This window comes from Homarus americanus, unplaced genomic scaffold (assembly GCF_018991925.1).
Source record: "Homarus americanus isolate GMGI-L3 unplaced genomic scaffold, GMGI_Hamer_2.0 scaffold55640, whole genome shotgun sequence".
Taxonomy (NCBI): domain Eukaryota; kingdom Metazoa; phylum Arthropoda; class Malacostraca; order Decapoda; family Nephropidae; genus Homarus; species Homarus americanus.
Genome location: NW_024713650.1, coordinates 4,423,080 through 4,440,692, shown reverse-complemented (window position 1 = coordinate 4,440,692; position 17,613 = coordinate 4,423,080). Strand labels below are relative to the sequence as shown.

At 40.2% G+C, this 17,613-nt stretch overlaps 1 protein-coding gene across 4 annotated transcripts in view; it reads right to left on the bottom strand.

Annotated features, from left to right (window-relative positions):
- Positions 1-17,613, bottom strand: part of LOC121873964 (putative sodium-coupled neutral amino acid transporter 10) — a 43,924-nt gene that overhangs the window by 18,580 nt on the left and 7,731 nt on the right. For 2 of the 4 annotated variants that reach the window (XM_042377846.1, XM_042377854.1), the window contains exons 2-9: positions 11,391-11,520; positions 8,844-8,961; positions 8,222-8,395; positions 7,568-7,674; positions 5,893-6,014; positions 3,865-4,013; positions 3,371-3,507; positions 1,474-1,515 (exon numbers count right to left, since the gene is read on the bottom strand). In XM_042377846.1, coding sequence (XP_042233780.1) covers positions 1,474-1,515; positions 3,371-3,507; positions 3,865-4,013; positions 5,893-6,014; positions 7,568-7,674; positions 8,222-8,395; positions 8,844-8,961; positions 11,391-11,477 — 936 coding nt within the window. In that variant the 5' untranslated portion in view covers positions 11,478-11,520. Of the gene's footprint in view, positions 1-1,473; positions 1,516-3,370; positions 3,508-3,864; positions 4,014-5,892; positions 6,015-7,567; positions 7,675-8,221; positions 8,396-8,843; positions 8,962-9,546; positions 9,583-11,390; positions 11,521-17,613 lie in introns of those variants that run through there. The other 2 variants (XM_042377867.1, XM_042377861.1) reach the window with 2 other exon arrangements.

Sequence of the window (17,613 nt, the reverse complement as noted above, 5' to 3'; positions counted from 1 at the left end):
CTGTCCATGGAAGCCCGAGGGAGTACTGCCCATGGAGGCCCTAGGGAGTACTGTCCATGGAGGCCCTAGGGAGTACTGCCCATGGAGGCCCTAGGGAGTACTGCCATGGAGGCCCGAGGGAGTACTGCCATGGAGGCCCTAGGGAGTACTGCCCATGGAGGTCCTAGGGAGTACTGTCCATGGAGGCCCTTGGGAGTACTGTCCATGGAGGCCCTAGGGAGTACTGTCCATGGAGGCCCTAGGGAGTACTGTCCATGGAGGCCCGAGGGAGTACTGTACACACACACACACTATACATGGTTCAACTGTGGCAAATTTACCCAGTGACTTTTGCCTGTGTGCTGTGTGACCCATCTCGTGACAAGAGAGATTCACGCGGAGTTTTATATCTGTACTGACGCACGAGTTATGTTCCTGACCAGTGATAACTTTACAGATACAGTAACTACATGAATAGACAGACCCATACAATAGTGTCCATTAATCAAAACAGGTTCACTATTTAATGGAAATGTGGCCAGAGGTAAAAAAATTTATCTACCTAATTAACTATTTCTCTGCCTTTCCTATACACCTTCATGTAACACCGAATTACATTAGTTATTTTATAGAGAATTATATCTATTATCTTTTCAGTTATATTTTTCTTTTATAAGTTTATATATAATCCTGTTTTAGTTTTAGTTGGGTTTAACTTTCTTACATGGGCACATCAGATTAACTTTGTTCCGGGTATACAAGCGACCTGTCCCCCTCCCAAGATCGAACCAGAAGTGAAGAAGAAATGTGGTTTAGAAGCCCATGAAAGACTTTCTTAAGAGGACTGGTACAATCATAACCTTTACACACTACTGTATTTATCTCTCTACTGTCCATTGTGCACAACATCCAAGGACTATATATGGAAGATTGGAAAGTGGTTGCCCTAAGTACACCATTAAATGTGATGCTGAACAGTAGCGCCATCTATTGAATTTCCAGTACAGTTTGACTACCTTTATATAGTCCAGATATTTCCAGATGCATAATGTTGCTCGATATTTGAAGATGTCGGTTTGTTCAGACATATATTTAGACGATTAATAAAATACTGTACTGTACTTGTGTGATGAATCTCCCCAAAAAACTCTTGGCAAAACCATCTTGCAGGTTCCCAACAAAACTTTACTATTTGATCATTTGTTTGTCGGATGATCCAGTCACACGACGAGGGAGTTTCTTTCCCATCTTCCATAATGAGTCTCTGCATAACAGTGGGACAAGACTCCTGAAGGCTCTTCCACTTGGCAGTCATACACAATATTTATCACAATTGGATCAGTCCGTGCAAGAAAGTCCTCCTCCAGGCCTCATAAAATTTTATCTTTGCTTTAAGCTTTATCTCTGTTGATGAGAGTCAAGTGCTGCTGTGGCATGGAGAGTTATTATGTGCAACGTCAAGAAGAAGGAACAGGGGCAAAGTATAAAGGTTACCTCTTGTGAAATACTGCTATGAGCACCAATTGGAACTTGTTGCTGAAATGTATTGACTGCAAATATTACAAGTTAAAAAAAAACAAAAACTTTTCAGTGCTTAATTAACAAACAAAATGTAAAAAAAAAAAAGTAACTAAAATGTTTAAATAATAATATTTACAGTATACAGTATGTTTTTTTTTTCAAATAAATCAAACTAAAAGGATATATGATAAAAATAAGAGCTGTAGTCCCAAGAGAGATGCAAAATTAAGGAAGGTTGGTGAAAACAGCCCGGAAAATTTATTTATTTTTTTAGGGGGGGGGAGGGGTTAGAGGGCTGTGGTCGCCAACCCTCAGACAGACTGATACATATACTCTATGTGTTAGACTAGAATGCATTAAGCACATCATGTATGAATGTGAAAATATAAGACGAATTTTATCAATCTATATCATGCACAGTGAAGTCTCTATTTAGCAGACTGTATAGAGAGGAAAGTCCATTATATCTAGGGTCTGTTAGATGTGAAACCTCCATCTAACGAACTATAGAGAGGAAACTCCACTACAGTGGGGTATGCTATAACGAATGGATTCTACTACGAATATTCCTATAACGAACGGTTTTACCTATAAAATTGAGAATGCTATATAACGAACGCAACTCGTACAACGAATTTTTTTTCTTTTTACTAATTTATTGTTTTTTTATTACAAGTATTAATGATATTCTTTATTTGAGGGGTTTAGATGCATATTTATGCACTTTTTTACAATTTTTATAATTTTATATTATATTTTTCAGTGTTAAGTGGTTGTATTTGGGGGCCTGGAACGGATTAATCCTATAACGAACGAATGCTATAACGAACAAGGTTCTAGAACAAATTAGATTTGTTATAGCATACCCCACTGTATATCGAGGGTCTGTTAGATGTGAAACCCCCATCTAACAAACTATATATAGAGGAAAGTCCATTATATCGAGGGTCTGTTAGATGTGAAACCCCCATCTAACAAACTATATATAGAGGAAAGTCCATTATATCGAGGGTCTGTTATATGTGAAACCCCCATCTAACGAACTATAGAGAGGAGAGTCCATTATACCGAGGGTCCATTCTACTGAGGTTTCACTATATGCCACTTGCCACGTTCCTTGTTGGGTGACAAGTAGTGTGTACAACCTTCTCTAGTCACGAGTTATTGTTCATCTCCACAACCACAACCCTACTATAACACCCTCAATCACCAGTAACTAATATCTCACACACTAACCTAATCACAACCCCCACTATAACACCACCCAATCATTAGCAAAGATATACAGTAACTAACAACCTCTATAGGAACAATCACAACCCACTCACCAACTAAACCACACAGTCACTCATCATCGCTATAATAACCTAACCGACCCAAACCTAACCTAACCTAAACCTAACCTAACCAAACCTAAACCTAACCTAACCTAAACCAATATGACAGTGTAACAGTTGACAAAAATCTGATTGTGAGGAAATGTTTAAAAATTACTGTGTAAGATGAGAAAGTGAGTGAGTGTGTGAGTGCGGGAGTTAGTGAGTGCATAAGTGAGTAAGAGAGAGAGTGAGTGAGTGAGTGTGTGAGTGAGTGCGGGAGTTAGTGAGTGCATAAGTGAGTAAGAGAGAGAGTGAGTGAGTGAGAGAGAGTGAGAGAATGAGTGTACAATGCAAGAAGATACTCCACACGTCACCTCCCTCTCAAGACGGGGAAAAAGACAACACGACACAGTACCGTACATTCCAAACCAAAACATCATCCACATTTCAAAACATAACTCGGAACGTTTCACAACCCGTACAGTCATCCATCAAGAATGAAAGAACCGGAAGAAATAATGAACGGGGTGACGTGAGCCGCATCAGCCTACCCGTCGGTACAGAAGGGAGTGGATGGATGTTCGGCACGGGAAGATCATCAGGGGGAAGCTTATGGCCAGGGACACCGTGAAGAAGACCTTGATCCCCTCCGTCAGCTGAGAGTTCGGGAAATTGAGGATGAGGTTACCTGATGGATAGAAGACGATTAATTAATAGTATATGTTTAATTGGGTGGTTTGGTGATCGAGTCAAAGGTAAAACATTAAAAAAAAAATTCAGCAACAGGAAGAATATTACCACAGTTCTACACCTGTGCATTTAACTTAACCTAACCCAACTTAAAACTACTCTAACAATCTAACCTACCTAACTTAAACTAATCTAATAACCTAACTTCAACTAACCCAACATAACTTAACCTATTAACCTAACCTAAAGTAATCTAACCTAACCTAACCACCTCTAACAACCCCTCGCCACTACTGTATACATCCCCCAGTCATTCACAACCCCCCCCAAAAAAAAAAAAAAAACGTCAATTTACCCGCCAGGTCCTGATCAACGAAGGCCACGTAACCCAAGAACCCAACCATGATGTAGAGAGCACAGCAGAGGTTGACAGCCTGGTTCACTACCGACCTCATCTTGGGCACGTCGGGATCAGGTATGGAGTCGTAGATCTCGAACACGTTGCTGAAAGATGTAGACCGAAGAAGACTTGGTAAAGATTCGCGTACGTCGTCATTATTATTCTATCATTCTCACCATCATTATAGCCATCATTATCAACATCATTTATGCTTTATGGCCATTTTTTATTCTTGTTTGGGTTAATAAAAAAAAAAGTTGCATTCATCCAAGGAAGAAAATGACTTAAGTAAATAGTGTGTGTACAGCGACAGTCTAAAAATATAATGGAATGTCATCTAATCTATAGGCAAAATCTAACCAGCTACAGAATATATGTTAATAAAGCAAATATTCAATACACATCCTGTAAGTTCTTCCTCGTGTATTAATCCAACAAGAACTGTGAATAAAACCAACTTCTGACCAATGAAAAAGGGGGACTTAAACTCCGAGGAGAAATATATACGATGCAGGAACACTTCGCTATTTCCAACCTCGATAAACACAACTCCGTTTATCCGCAATTGATGTGTTAACGCCCCCAATCGTAAGGCATACACCCGCTTACTCACAAATAAAAAAATTACGATACCTTACAGTAATATTTCAAACTGGACGAGCTTTTAAATTCCGACGTAAGGCCCGCTTCACCCGCGTCTTTGTTATTTTTCGACTAGTAATTTTGAGTAGATATAAGCATTTTCATTCAACTTCAATTAACTATGTTACATGCACACATAATTGTGCATACAGAATGTGGAAAAAAATTATAGAAAATATTATCATAAGGTCCAAAAACATTAATATAAACAATTATGTCCACGGTAGTTAGTGAGCGATCTTTGGGAGCGTTAGGAGGGAGGAGGAGAGGGAGGAGAGGTGCAGGGAGAGGGAGGAGGGTGCAGGAGGGAGGGAGGGAGGTGCAGGGAGAGGGAGGGGGGTGCAGGGAGAGGGAGGGGTGGGGGAGAGGGAGGGGTGCAGGGAGGGAGGGGGTGCGAGGGGAGGGGGTGCAGGAGAGGGAGGTGCAGGGAGAGGAGGGGTGCGGGGTGCAGGGGAGAGGAAGGGGATGCAGGGAGAGGGAGGGGGTGCAGGGGAGGGAGGGGGTGCAGGGGAGAGGGAGGGGGTGCAGAGGAGGGGGCAGGGAGAGGGAGGGGGTGCAGGGGGTGCAGGGAGGGTGCAGGGAGAGGGAGGGGGGAGGATGGGTGGTTGCAGGTGGTGTAGAGATACTTATGGTTACTGGACTGGGTGATGTGAGGTAAATCATAATATTACACAGAGTGTGAGTGTGTGTGTGTGTGTGTGTGTGTGTGTGTGTGTGTGTGAAGTAACCCACATATGTGCTGTGAGTTGGGTACAGTATTATAATTTTCTAACCCACATTTTCAGGTAGACAGATATATTATTATTTCTCACTCTGTTACCTACACACACACAATATTCATAAAGAACGTGGAATAAAAAGAGAGAATCATAAGGTCATAAAGAAAACGTCTCTTACCGCGAGCCCCCCAGATTGTCGGAGGAGGAGGAGGAGGCAGTAATGGAGATCTAAGTCACTCCAACCTTCAGTGCGCAGTAAAACTATTGTCAATGCGGTATTTTTTCCCCTTTATTTTATTTGCCAGTATAATTCTTATTTATTCCACACATTTACTGGTGCTACGGTAAACATGTGACCCTGGTCCCTAATAGCCTTGGATAATGAGGAGTATATCTTAAAAAATATGTGGTGAAAGTTGCCAGCTGGGAATACATCCCCAATATTTACATTAATTCATATGGGGGAGAAAATTGCCCTGATATTAGCAGTTTCATTAATTGCAATGACTTTTAGGAATGGATTCGTTGCGATAACCGGGGTATTCCTGTGTATTTTGACTATCCTTGCTGTATACAACCCCCCCCCCTAACACAGACACACACACACACACACAGTACTGACCTCTGGCATGACAGCCCCAGCACACAGATGGGTAGGACCTGGAGTGCACCCGACGGCCGCATCAGTTCAGCCACATGGTACCAAGATCCGTCCATTAACCTCGGGAAAGCGTGCCAAAAAATCTGTCAAAATAGAGCCACATGTACATCTGGTAAGGCCGCCAGAGGGAATAAATGGCTGTGAAAGATCAATGCCTTGTGTATGGGGACCCTCCCTCTCTCTGAGCTGAATAAAATGGTCTTGTGTTAGTCAAATAAAATATCAAAATGTGTTGTTAGTCATGTCAATCACCCACCAAATGTGTTGTTAGTCATGTCAATCACCCACCAAATGTGTTGTTAGTCATGTCAATCACCCACCAAATGTGTTGTTAGTCATGTCAATCACCCACAAAATGTGTTGTTAGTCATGTCAATCACCCACCAAATGTGTTGTTAGTCATGTCAATCACCCACCAAATGTGTTGTTAGTCATGTCAATCACCCACAAAATGTGTTGTTAGTCATGTCAATCACCCACCAAATGTGTTGTTAGTCATGTCAATCACCCACCAAATGTGTTGTTAGTCATGTCAATCACCCACCAAATGTGTTGTTAGTCATGTCAATCACCCACAAATGTGTTGTTAGTCATGTCAATCACCCACCAAATGTGTTGTTAGTCATGTCAATCACCCACAAAATGTGTTGTTAGTCATGTCAATCACCCACAAATGTGTTGTTAGTCATGTCAATCACCCACAAATGTGTTGTTAGTCATGTCAATCACCCACCAAATGTGTCGTTAGTCATGTCAATCACCCACCAAATGTGTTGTTAGTCATGTCAATCACCCACCAAATGTGTTGTTAGTCATGTCAATCACCCACCAAATGTGTTGTTAGTCATGTCAATCACCCACAAATGTGTTGTTAGTCATGTCAATCACCCACAAAATGTGTTGTTAGTCATGTCAAATGTGTGTTGTTAGTCATGTCAATCACCCACAAATGTGTTGTTAGTCATGTCAATCACCCACAAAATGTGTTGTTAGTCATGTCAATCACCCACCAAATGTGTTGTTAGTCATGTCAATCACCCACCAAATGTGTTGTTAGTCATGTCAATCACCCACAAAATGTGTTGTTAGTCATGTCAATCACCCACAAAATGTGTTGTTAGTCATGTCAATCACCCACAAAATGTGTTGTTAGTCATGTCAATCACCCACAAAATGTGTTGTTAGTCATGTCAATCACCCACAAAATGTGTTGTTAGTCATGTCAATCACCCACCAAATGTGTTGTTAGTCATGTCAATCACCCACAAAATGTGTTGTTAGTCATGTCAATCACAACAAGACAGACACATAAATAACATGTCCCTAATTCACCCCAAAATGTCTTCGTACACAATAACAACAAACTTCTAGGGGAAACATTTTAACTTTATAATAATTAACAAATGAAATATAACGTTCAATTACCAACCATTTTAATCTTGTGATACTATACGAGACTAAAATACATAAAATAAGCTAAAAATTGGAGAAAAAAAATAAACAACGAACTTTCTTCACGTCTATAAAAAAAAAAAGTGACCATTATTTCCTACACTATAACTTTTTTTTTTAGACTTTTACAGGTATAACTATAATATTCCATCAGTGAGTGAGAGAGGCGGGAGGACGGACTCACAACGAAGATGAGGAAGAAGTAGAAGCCGATGGAACAGGCGGACATGGAGGCCAGGCTGTCTAAGTTCCGCAGTAGACATAGCGGCAGCACCACCAGTAGCGCTATGCCTGTGATGGAGGCGTGACAGCATTAAACGTTACTCATCGTATATACTGGTGTGGGTCCAGCATTAAATATATATATAGGAGTACCTGAAGATTAGCCCACCTCCCTAGTTTATTTCACCTGATGATTAAATCCCCTAATGCTACCTGGGGGGGGGGCGGTGGGGGGGTCAGTTAGTAGGTTAAGTTAGGTTAGGGTACTACATGTTTGATTACATTCAGTACAAGTTAGGTTTGGTTACATATGGTGCTGTAAAGTTGGGTTAGGTGGTCAAGTAAGGTTTGATAATGGTTAGGTTAGGTTTTATTAGGTTAGCATTAGGGAGATTAATCTTAATTCAGGTGAAATAAGGTGGGGGGGATAAGTCTTCAGGTGATCTCAACATTTAACACTCATAAATAAGAAGTATTTAGAGTCAACAAGAAGTGTACAGTCAATGTTCACCAATAAGTAGTATACACAAAGTAGTATACACAGTCAATAAGAAATGTACACAAGTCAATAAGAAGTACACACACACACACACACACACACACAGTCAACACTCACCAATAAGTAGCGTACAGCGGAGAGGGGGCGAGTTTTCCACGTTCATCAGCCGGGCGACTATGGCCGGTGCGAGGTCACCCATCACCACGTGGAAGGATATACAGATCCCCACCAGGAAGAGGATCATACACACCTCCACAAACAACTTCCCGCTCACCCCAAACACATGAAACGCTGCAATGTAAGGGACTCGAGGTTATTCCTATTCACTACTGAGGTGGGTTATCGACACAGCCCGAAAGAGACATTAACCCCTCGTGTATGGGGTCCCCTCAGAGCTGAATCAAATCATCTTGAGTTAGCCAAATTTAAATATTAAAAACGGCGTCCTCGTGGTGAATGGGTTAAAGGCTTATTTCCAATGCTATCCTTGTGTGGATCTGAGGGCACCAATTTAAATGTCATGAAATAATAAATCTACAAAAATAGGAATAAATTCGCCATGTATAAATGTGACCACCACCAATACATTATACTCAAGAATCTGAACGACAATACAGCATCTATACATCATCTACAGTAAACAATAAACAAAATACAGTAAAACCAAATCATTTACTATAAACAACAACAGAAAAACACAAACACAAAACAAATCACGAATAACATAATCCTCACGTACCGAGAAACTCATAGCTCCTCCTGCGCGCCATGATCGCCGAACGCACCAGAAACAAGCACGTCTTTTTGGTCACGACTCCACTCAGCAGCACCAGGAGTATACCCAGCACCAGGCCAGTCTGTTGGGGGTCAGGAAACACGGAGATGATCATTAGGGGGCCGTCGGATCTGTGTTATACTGTACCTACCTGATAGGCGAGTTACGATAGAAGCAAAGGAACATAAAGACGTGTATAGGTTAGGTTGGGTTTGGTGAGGTTGGGTTGGGTTGGGTTTGGTGAGGTTAGGTTAGGTGAGGTTGGGTTGGGTGAGGTGAGGTTGGGTGAGGTGAGGTTGTGTTGGGTTGGGTGAGGTGAGGTTAGGTGAGGTGAGGTTGGGTTGGGTGAGGTGAGGTTGGGTTTGGTGAGGTTAGGTGAGGTTGGGTTAGGTGTACACTGTAACTTCACCATGATTGACCCCGACAATTAATGATGCAATCTAGATATGAACAGGATAGACTCTTACATCCTTAAAACAGTATGGCATGGACAGGATAGACTCTTACCTCCTTAAAACGGTATAGCAAAGACAGGATAGACTCTTACCTCCTTAAAACAGTATAGCAAAGACAGGATAGACTCTTACCTCCTTAAAACAGTATAGCAAAGACAGGATAGACTCTTACCTCCTTAAAACAGTATAGCATTGACAGGATAGACTCTTACCTCCTTAAAACAGTATGGCATGGACAGGATAGACTCTTACCTCCTTAAAACAGTATAGCATTGACAGGATAGACTCTTACCTCCTTAAAACAGTATGGCATGGACAGGATAGACTCTTACCTCCTTAAAACAGTATAGCATTGACAGGATAGACTCTTACCTCCTTAAAACAGTATAGCAAAGACAGGATAGACTCTTACCTCCTTAAAACAGTATAGCAAAGAGAGGATAGACTCTTACCTCCTTAAAACAGTATAGCATTGACAGGATAGACTCTTACCTCCTTAAAACAGTATGGCATGGACAGGATAGACTCTTACCTCCTTAAAACAGTATGGCATGGACAGGATAGACTCTTACCTCCTTAAAACGGTATAGCAAAGACAGGATAGACTCTTACCTCCTTAAAACAGTATGGCATGGACAGGATAGACTCTTACCTCCTTAAAACAGTATAGCAAAGACAGGATAGACTCTTACCTCCTTAAAACAGTATAGCAAAGACAGGATAGACTCTTACCTCCTTAAAACAGTATAGCATGGACAGGATAGACTCTTACCTCCTAAAAACAGTATAGCAAAGACAGGATAGACTCTTACCTCCTTGAAACAGTATAGCATGGACAGGATAGCCTCTTACCTCCTTAAAACAGTATGGCATGGACAGGATAGACTCTTACCTCCTTAAAACAGTATAGCATGGACAGAATAGACTCTTACCTCCTTAAAACAGTATAGCAAAGACAGGATAGACTCTTACCTCCTTAAAACAGTATAGCATGGACAGGATAGACTCTTACCTCCTTAAAACAGTATAGCAAAGACAGGATAGCCTCTTACCTCCTTAAAACAGTATGGCATGGACAGGATAGACTCTTACCTCCTTAAAACAGTATAGCATGGACAGGATAGACTCTTACCTCCTTAAAACAGTATATAGCAAAGACATGATGGCCTCTTACCTCCTTAAAACAGTATGGCATGGACAGGATAGACTCTTACCTCCTTAAAACAGTATGGCATGGACGGGATAGACTCTTACCTCCTTAAGCAGTATAGCAAAAGACAGGATAGCCTCTTTTTACCTCCTTAAAACAGTATGGCATGGACAGGATAGACTCTTACCTCCTTAAACAGTATAGCATGGACAGAATGAACTCTTACCTCCTTAAAACAGTATAGCAAAGACAGGATAGCCTCTTACCTCCTTAAAACAGTATAGCATGGACAGGATAGACTCTTACCTCCTTAAAACAGTATAGCAAAGACAGGATAGACTCTTACCTCCTTAAAACAGTATAGCAAAGACAGGATAGACTCTTACCTCCTTAAAACAGTATAGCATGGACAGGATAGACTCTTACCTCCTTAAAACAGTATAGCATGGACAGGATAGACTCTTACCTCCTTAAAACAGTATAGCAAGGACAGGATAGCCTCTTACCTCCTTAAAACAGTATGGCATGGACAGGATAGACTCTTACCTCCTTAAAACAGTATAGCATGGACAGGATAGACTCTTACCTCCTTAAAACAGTATAGCAAAGACAGGATAGACTCTTACCTCCTTAAAACAGTATAGCAAAGACAGGATAGACTCTTACCTCCTTAAAACAGTATAGCATGGACAGGATAGCCTCTTACCTCCTTAAAACAGTATAGCAAAGACAGGATAGACTCTTACCTCCTTAAAACAGTATAGCATGGACAGGATAGACTCTTACCTCCTTAAAACAGTATAGTATGGACAGGATAGACTCTTACCTCCTTAAAACAGTATGGCATGGACAGGATAGACTCTTACCTCCTTAAAACAGTATAGCATGGACATGATAGACTCTTACCTCCTTAAAACAGTATGGCATGGACAGGATAGACACCCCAACAATGGAGTTTGCCATATTAACGACATGCTTCAAATTTCCCGCCATCCCGTCAGATCTGTCAATAACTCTCCTAGGTCATCGTCCACAGCTGTAAATAAACAACAAAATAAAAGATTAATATAAATAAAATACGAATAAATAAATAGAGCCTAACTTAATATTGTAATAAAATAAGAAACAATAAAATATTAAAATACTTCAGTGAAAAACCTCTATTTAATGCACTATATAGAGAGGAAAGTTCGTTATATCGAGGGTCCGTTAGATGTGAAACCTCTATTAATGCACTATATAGAGAGGAAAGTTCGTTATATCGAGGGTCCGTTAGATGTGAAACCTCTAATAATGCACTATAGAGAGGAAAGTCCGTTATATCGAGGGTCCGTTAGATGTGAAACCTCTATTAATGCACTATATAGAGAGGAAAGTCCGTTATATCGAGGGTCCGTTAGATGTGAAACCTCTATTAATGCACTATATAGAGAGGAAAGTTCATTATATCGAGGGTCCGTTAGATGTGAAACCTCTATTAATGCACTATATAGAGAGGAAAGTTCATTATATCGAGGGTCCGTTAGATGTGAAACCTCTATTAATGCACTATATAGAGAGGAAAGTTCATTATATCGAGGGTCCGTTAGATGTGAAACCTCTATTAATGCACTATATAGAGAGGAAAGTTCATTATATCGAGGGTCCGTTAGATGTGAAACCTCTATTAATGCACTATATAGAGAGGAAAGTTCATTATATCGAGGGTCCGTTAGATGTGAAACCTCTATTAATGCACTATATAGAGAGGAAAGTTCATTATATCGAGGGTCCGTTAGATGTGAAACCTCTATTAATGCACTATATAGAGAGGAAAGTTCATTATATCGAGGGTCCGTTAGATGTGAAACCTCTATTAATGCACTATATAGAGAGGAAAGTTCATTATATCGAGGGTCCGTTAGATGTTACCCCCCTCCCCATGTCAAGGATAATACGAAGAGAGAAGTCTTTTATGTGGAGGTTTCACAGTACAGCAGCAGTAGAGAGAGAGAGAGAACCAACTCAATATGTGATTTAAATGTAAGGTGTGTAACTGAGGGCCAGCAACGTCTATCACATCACAGTGTCCACCTCCAGCACGACCTCCCGTTACTGTACCAAAACATCTGACGTCATAACACACAGGTATGCTATAACGAATCTAATTGGTTCTAGAACCTCGTTCGTTATAGGGGTAATCCGTTCTAGGCCCCCAAATACAACCACTTAACAATGAAAAATATAATATAAAATTGTAAAAATTTTAAAAAGGTGCATAACTGTGCATTTAAACTCCTGAAATAAAGAATATCATTAATACTTGTAATAAAAAATAATAAATTAGTACAAAAAATAATAAAAAATACTGTTCGTTGTAGGAGTTTCGTTCGCTATAACATTTTCAATTTTATAGGGAAAAACGTTAGTTATAGGAATATTCGTTATATAAACCGTTCGTTATAGCATACCCCACTCTGACTCTTACGGGTCGTGTGGTGTTGCGTCTCTGGCGGGTCGTGTGGTGTTGCGTCTCTGTAACAAAGCGTGTTGACACACTGGCCTTCGTTACTGAGTGGCGGAAATTGGACATTGATTACATAAGAGCGTGAAGATTGTCTTAGTGATGTGAATGTGTAAACCGATGTAGGATTTTCAATGTTATTCACGATTGTATATTGGAAAACACTCTACTGACCAGAGGAACAGGCCGGGAGGTATACAACCACAAAAAATTGCCAGAAAATTATAAACAAGTTGTGTTCATGGCTGTGATTGACCATCCAAAGGCCGATCAGAGAGTGTAGTGTTGTGCCTTTAGCTGAGACAGATCATAGTGACAACAGTGACCGCGGTGGAGGTTGAAAATAAATTGAAGTGAAAAACAAATTAGGACAAGCAATCAGGCAGGAGGTAGCCAAGACCTATTATTGGTGCCACAAAGAAAGTTTTTCTTTTGTGTGGGTGTTTTCTAAAGGACTGTGATTGTGCATATGATCCACCATTCATAGCAAGATACAGTGTACATAGTGATAGCAAAGAGGTACCAACAACTCGTCAAGGAGGCCTGAAAAAAAAAAAAAAAACAGAAATCAAGTCAAACTGTCTTGGACGGCAACACTGGATGAACGAGGGTGCCAGCGGGATCAACATCGGCAACAGGGAAGTTAAGTGATTTTTTATATATATTTTTTTAATAACATTAGTCTGCCATGATCACTCACACATCTTAGTTCACTTACATTACAATTAGTAGATGTGATTATAAAGGAAGTCATCCAAGCGAGGGGTAAATTTCTTCATCAGAAGAAACTAAGTGTGAGAGTCCTGTAGTTGGCACCAGACAAAGTGGCCTATGTACGAAGGAAGCGGAGAGGGGCTTTAAAGGGACCTTGACGCTAAAGCCCTGCTACCAAGACACAGAGTAGAAACGACTATCACATTAATAATATAGATTAATATTAGTACTATGAAGCCGAAGCAGATGATTAGAATTATATCACATTGTAATCTGGGCTTAAGGCTGAGAAGATTCGTACAGAATCTGAACAACTTCCTTCCTCCTCAACAGTGACAGCCATGAGGAACAGGGAATCAGGGGATAAGACCCCAACATCACCAAGAAGTCTGTTGATAAGCAATTACTGCAGGGCAACGTCAGATGTAAATTGTGTGGGTCTGGGCAAAATCAAAGTAAATGAGGCGAATGCAAACTGTAAAGGAATGAGATTCTTAGGAATGGAAATAGTTGAAGCTGGATCCTTACTGGTTCTCAAACTAGAGCGAGTTGGGAAAAAGATCCTCGCTAAGACTGAGGAATTAGCTGATTCAATGGAGGGAGTAGTGAAGAAGAGTTATGCTCAGGCTTTAACAGGGCCATGGAAAGTGGCGGAGAGTAATGCAGGATCCAAACAAGTTCTACAGCAGCTAGGGTCTCTGAAGAAGTGTCTTGAAAAGATGGCAGACCTACTGTTAGGGGAGAGGAGGAACAACGGGAATGTTTCGAGCTCAGGAACATAATACAGTAGTTTATGAAGTCCCTGAGAGTAGGAAAACACACGATAAGTTGCAGTTAGAGAATATTTGTACAGGGGGTTTAAATATGTCAGCCTCCCTCAGGATGTGAGGAGGCTGGGACAAAAGCAGGAGGACAAGCCTCACCCCCTCAGGCTCACACTAATGAGCAACGATAAAAAAATGGTAAGTTATTCAGCACGCCAAAAATTTAGCAAAAAGCGGGGCATTTCGAAATATGTACTGTGTATTCATCCACCCAGATCGCACAGTAATGCAGAAGGAACAGCACAAAAACCTCCTACAGGGCTTGAAGCAGAGGAGGGAGGAGTCAAGGAGGAACGGGGACAGGTGTACGTAGGTCATATCCAGGGGGAGGGTAGTGGAAACAAGAGCGCCAGCACACAGCCAGCGGTACACCCCCCCACCCGTGCCTGTATGGCAAAGGTTTCCACCTACCAATGGTAGGGCCATATTAGTTACGTCCCACAGGACCAGCATAATATCATCAACACCATTACATTAATTATCTTACACACATATTCCACTCTCCCTCGTCCATGGTTTCATATTGTTTCACACATAATCCATGCGGTATTTTTTTACTGTGTACACTAATACTGACACGTTCCTTGATAAGAGAGAGGAGTTTGAAACACTACTGAAGGTACACCAACCAGATATTGTAGGAGTTGTAGAACTGTTGTACAAGAACAGGAGAATCAACTCAGAGGAATGTGAGTTCAGTATTGCTTGATATGACTCATTTACAAACCTTTATCAAGCAACTTGCAAGAGGGGTGTGGTTATCTATGTTAGGTAGAAGGCAGCTACCAAACAGGGAGGTACTACCGCCTGGGAAGATATTGGAAGCATAATGTGTTGTCTAATGGTAGACCCTGCTGCCATATGGCATCGCAAAAATTGTGACCAAGTCCCAGGTTGCTGATCTGACTTTCTGCCTCATTTACACACAATTGCAGGGTCTCAATTGTTTCTCTTACTATTGACAACACAACATACATACTATATTGTTTCTCACTAATGATCTTTTTTTTAATTTCTTTATGGTTCTATATTATTATTATTATTACAGGTTGTACCTCTCTAGTCCGGCAACCTCGGGACCTGACCGGTGCCGGACCATGGAAATTCACCCTTTTCCTGGATAGATAGTGACTTGTGCTTATGCCTGGAAGCACTAGCACCACTTTCTCTGCATCATGGTCTCTTTGAAGACATATTGAAGGGTTAAATGTCGTATAGTAGCTTCTCAAATTTTGCGAGTTTTTAATTCTTAACGTATTTTATTGGAACACACAAAAAAATAAATAAATAAAAATTTTGACGGCGGAAACTTGAATTTCGACGGGTTTGAACGGCCCGCCAACGTGCAGACGACGTGCATAATCGTGTAAACAGCGTCATTTCTCTTATGTACAAAAGATTCATTATTGTTTATTACTGAATGTCTTTTTTATTGAATTAATGTTTATGTGTGCAAAATGAGCAATACAATTCATTAATAATACGTAGAATATTAAAACACACGAGGAAATGACACAGCATTGTTTTCGTTGATTACAAAACCAGTGACTGACTGGTTCTACATATAAAACTGAAGAAAATAAGACCTTGGTTGTAGCTGTAGTAAAATTAATATGGTTGTTTTAAGTAATGTTATTTAATGTTAATAAATGGAACAATAGAAGTAGCTAACGATAATGGTAAAGAAAAAGAGAGATCGCATATGTAAGTGCGCATGCGCACACGTGAAAACATATCATCATTACTTTACATAAGAATATGAAAGCAACACTTATTTACTGTTCATATATATTTTAATTAATGTTTCTGAATTTGTTTTTATTGAATTAATGTACGTGTGTGCAAAATTAACAATACAATTTATTAATAATACGTGGAATATTAGAGGAGACGAGACGGCTGCCGGCATTGTTTATGTTAAAGCTTATGAAACCAGTGACTGATTGGTTCTACATATAAAACTGAAGAAAATAAGACCCTGAGTTTAGCTGTAGTAAAATTAATGTAAAAAATGAATATGGTTGCTTGAAGTACCTGTAATGTTATTTAATGTTAATAAATAGAACAATATAAGTAGCTAACCATTAATGGTAAAAAAAAAAGTGAGACTGCTCGTATGTAAGTGCGCACATGTGAAAATATATCGTCATTACTCTACATAAGAATATGAAAGCAACACTTATTTACTGCTCATATATATTGAAGGGTTAAATGTTGTACTCTGTATAGACAAGCAGAGAGAGAGAGAGAGAGCAGCCGAACTGCCGGATGTAAACAAACCTTAATTTCCCGCGGCTTTTTTTTTTAAGGGGATTAGCCCACCCGGGCATAGGTCACTGACCCACATTGGGGCCTGAGGGGCAAAAATTTAATACTCCTGTAATAATAATAATAATTCAGATAAGTAAAAAAAAAAGCTGCCTATCTACCTATTGGACAAACTAAAATCGTTCCGGACCACGGGAGTTTCCGGACCACAGAATGCCGGACTAGAGAGGTACAACCTGTATTATCATTATTATTATTATTATTATTATTATTATTATTATTATTATTATTATTGCAGTGTTTTCAGTATTATTATTATCATTATTATTTTATTTTTATTTTTGTATTTTTTATTATAAATTTTACTTATCTGAATTATTATTATTATTATTATTACATTTTCGCTCCCCGGGCCCTGATGTGGGTCAGTGACCTGCGTCCAGGTGGGCTAATATCCGTAAAAAAAAAGAAAAAAGGCAAGACCTTAGAGCCAGCCAGGTGAGAATACAGGGAGAGGATGTGTTTGAGAGTCCGAGTGGTGTAAAATTAAATTAAAGGGAAGAGACTTACTTATCGTCGGGTGTATCTACAGATCTCCAAACTGTAGCTTATTAACCAAAGGAACTTAAGAGCCTTAATAGACAATGCAGCGATGCTCAACCCTAGCCACCTCCTTACCATGGGGGACTTTAACTATGGCGACATCGACCTGCTACTCTTTTTGTAGAAACTCTGAGAGATAATTTTATGTTCCAACATGTTAGAGACCCGACACATTACAGAGGGGAGCAAACACCCAAGCCACTAGACCTCATCATAA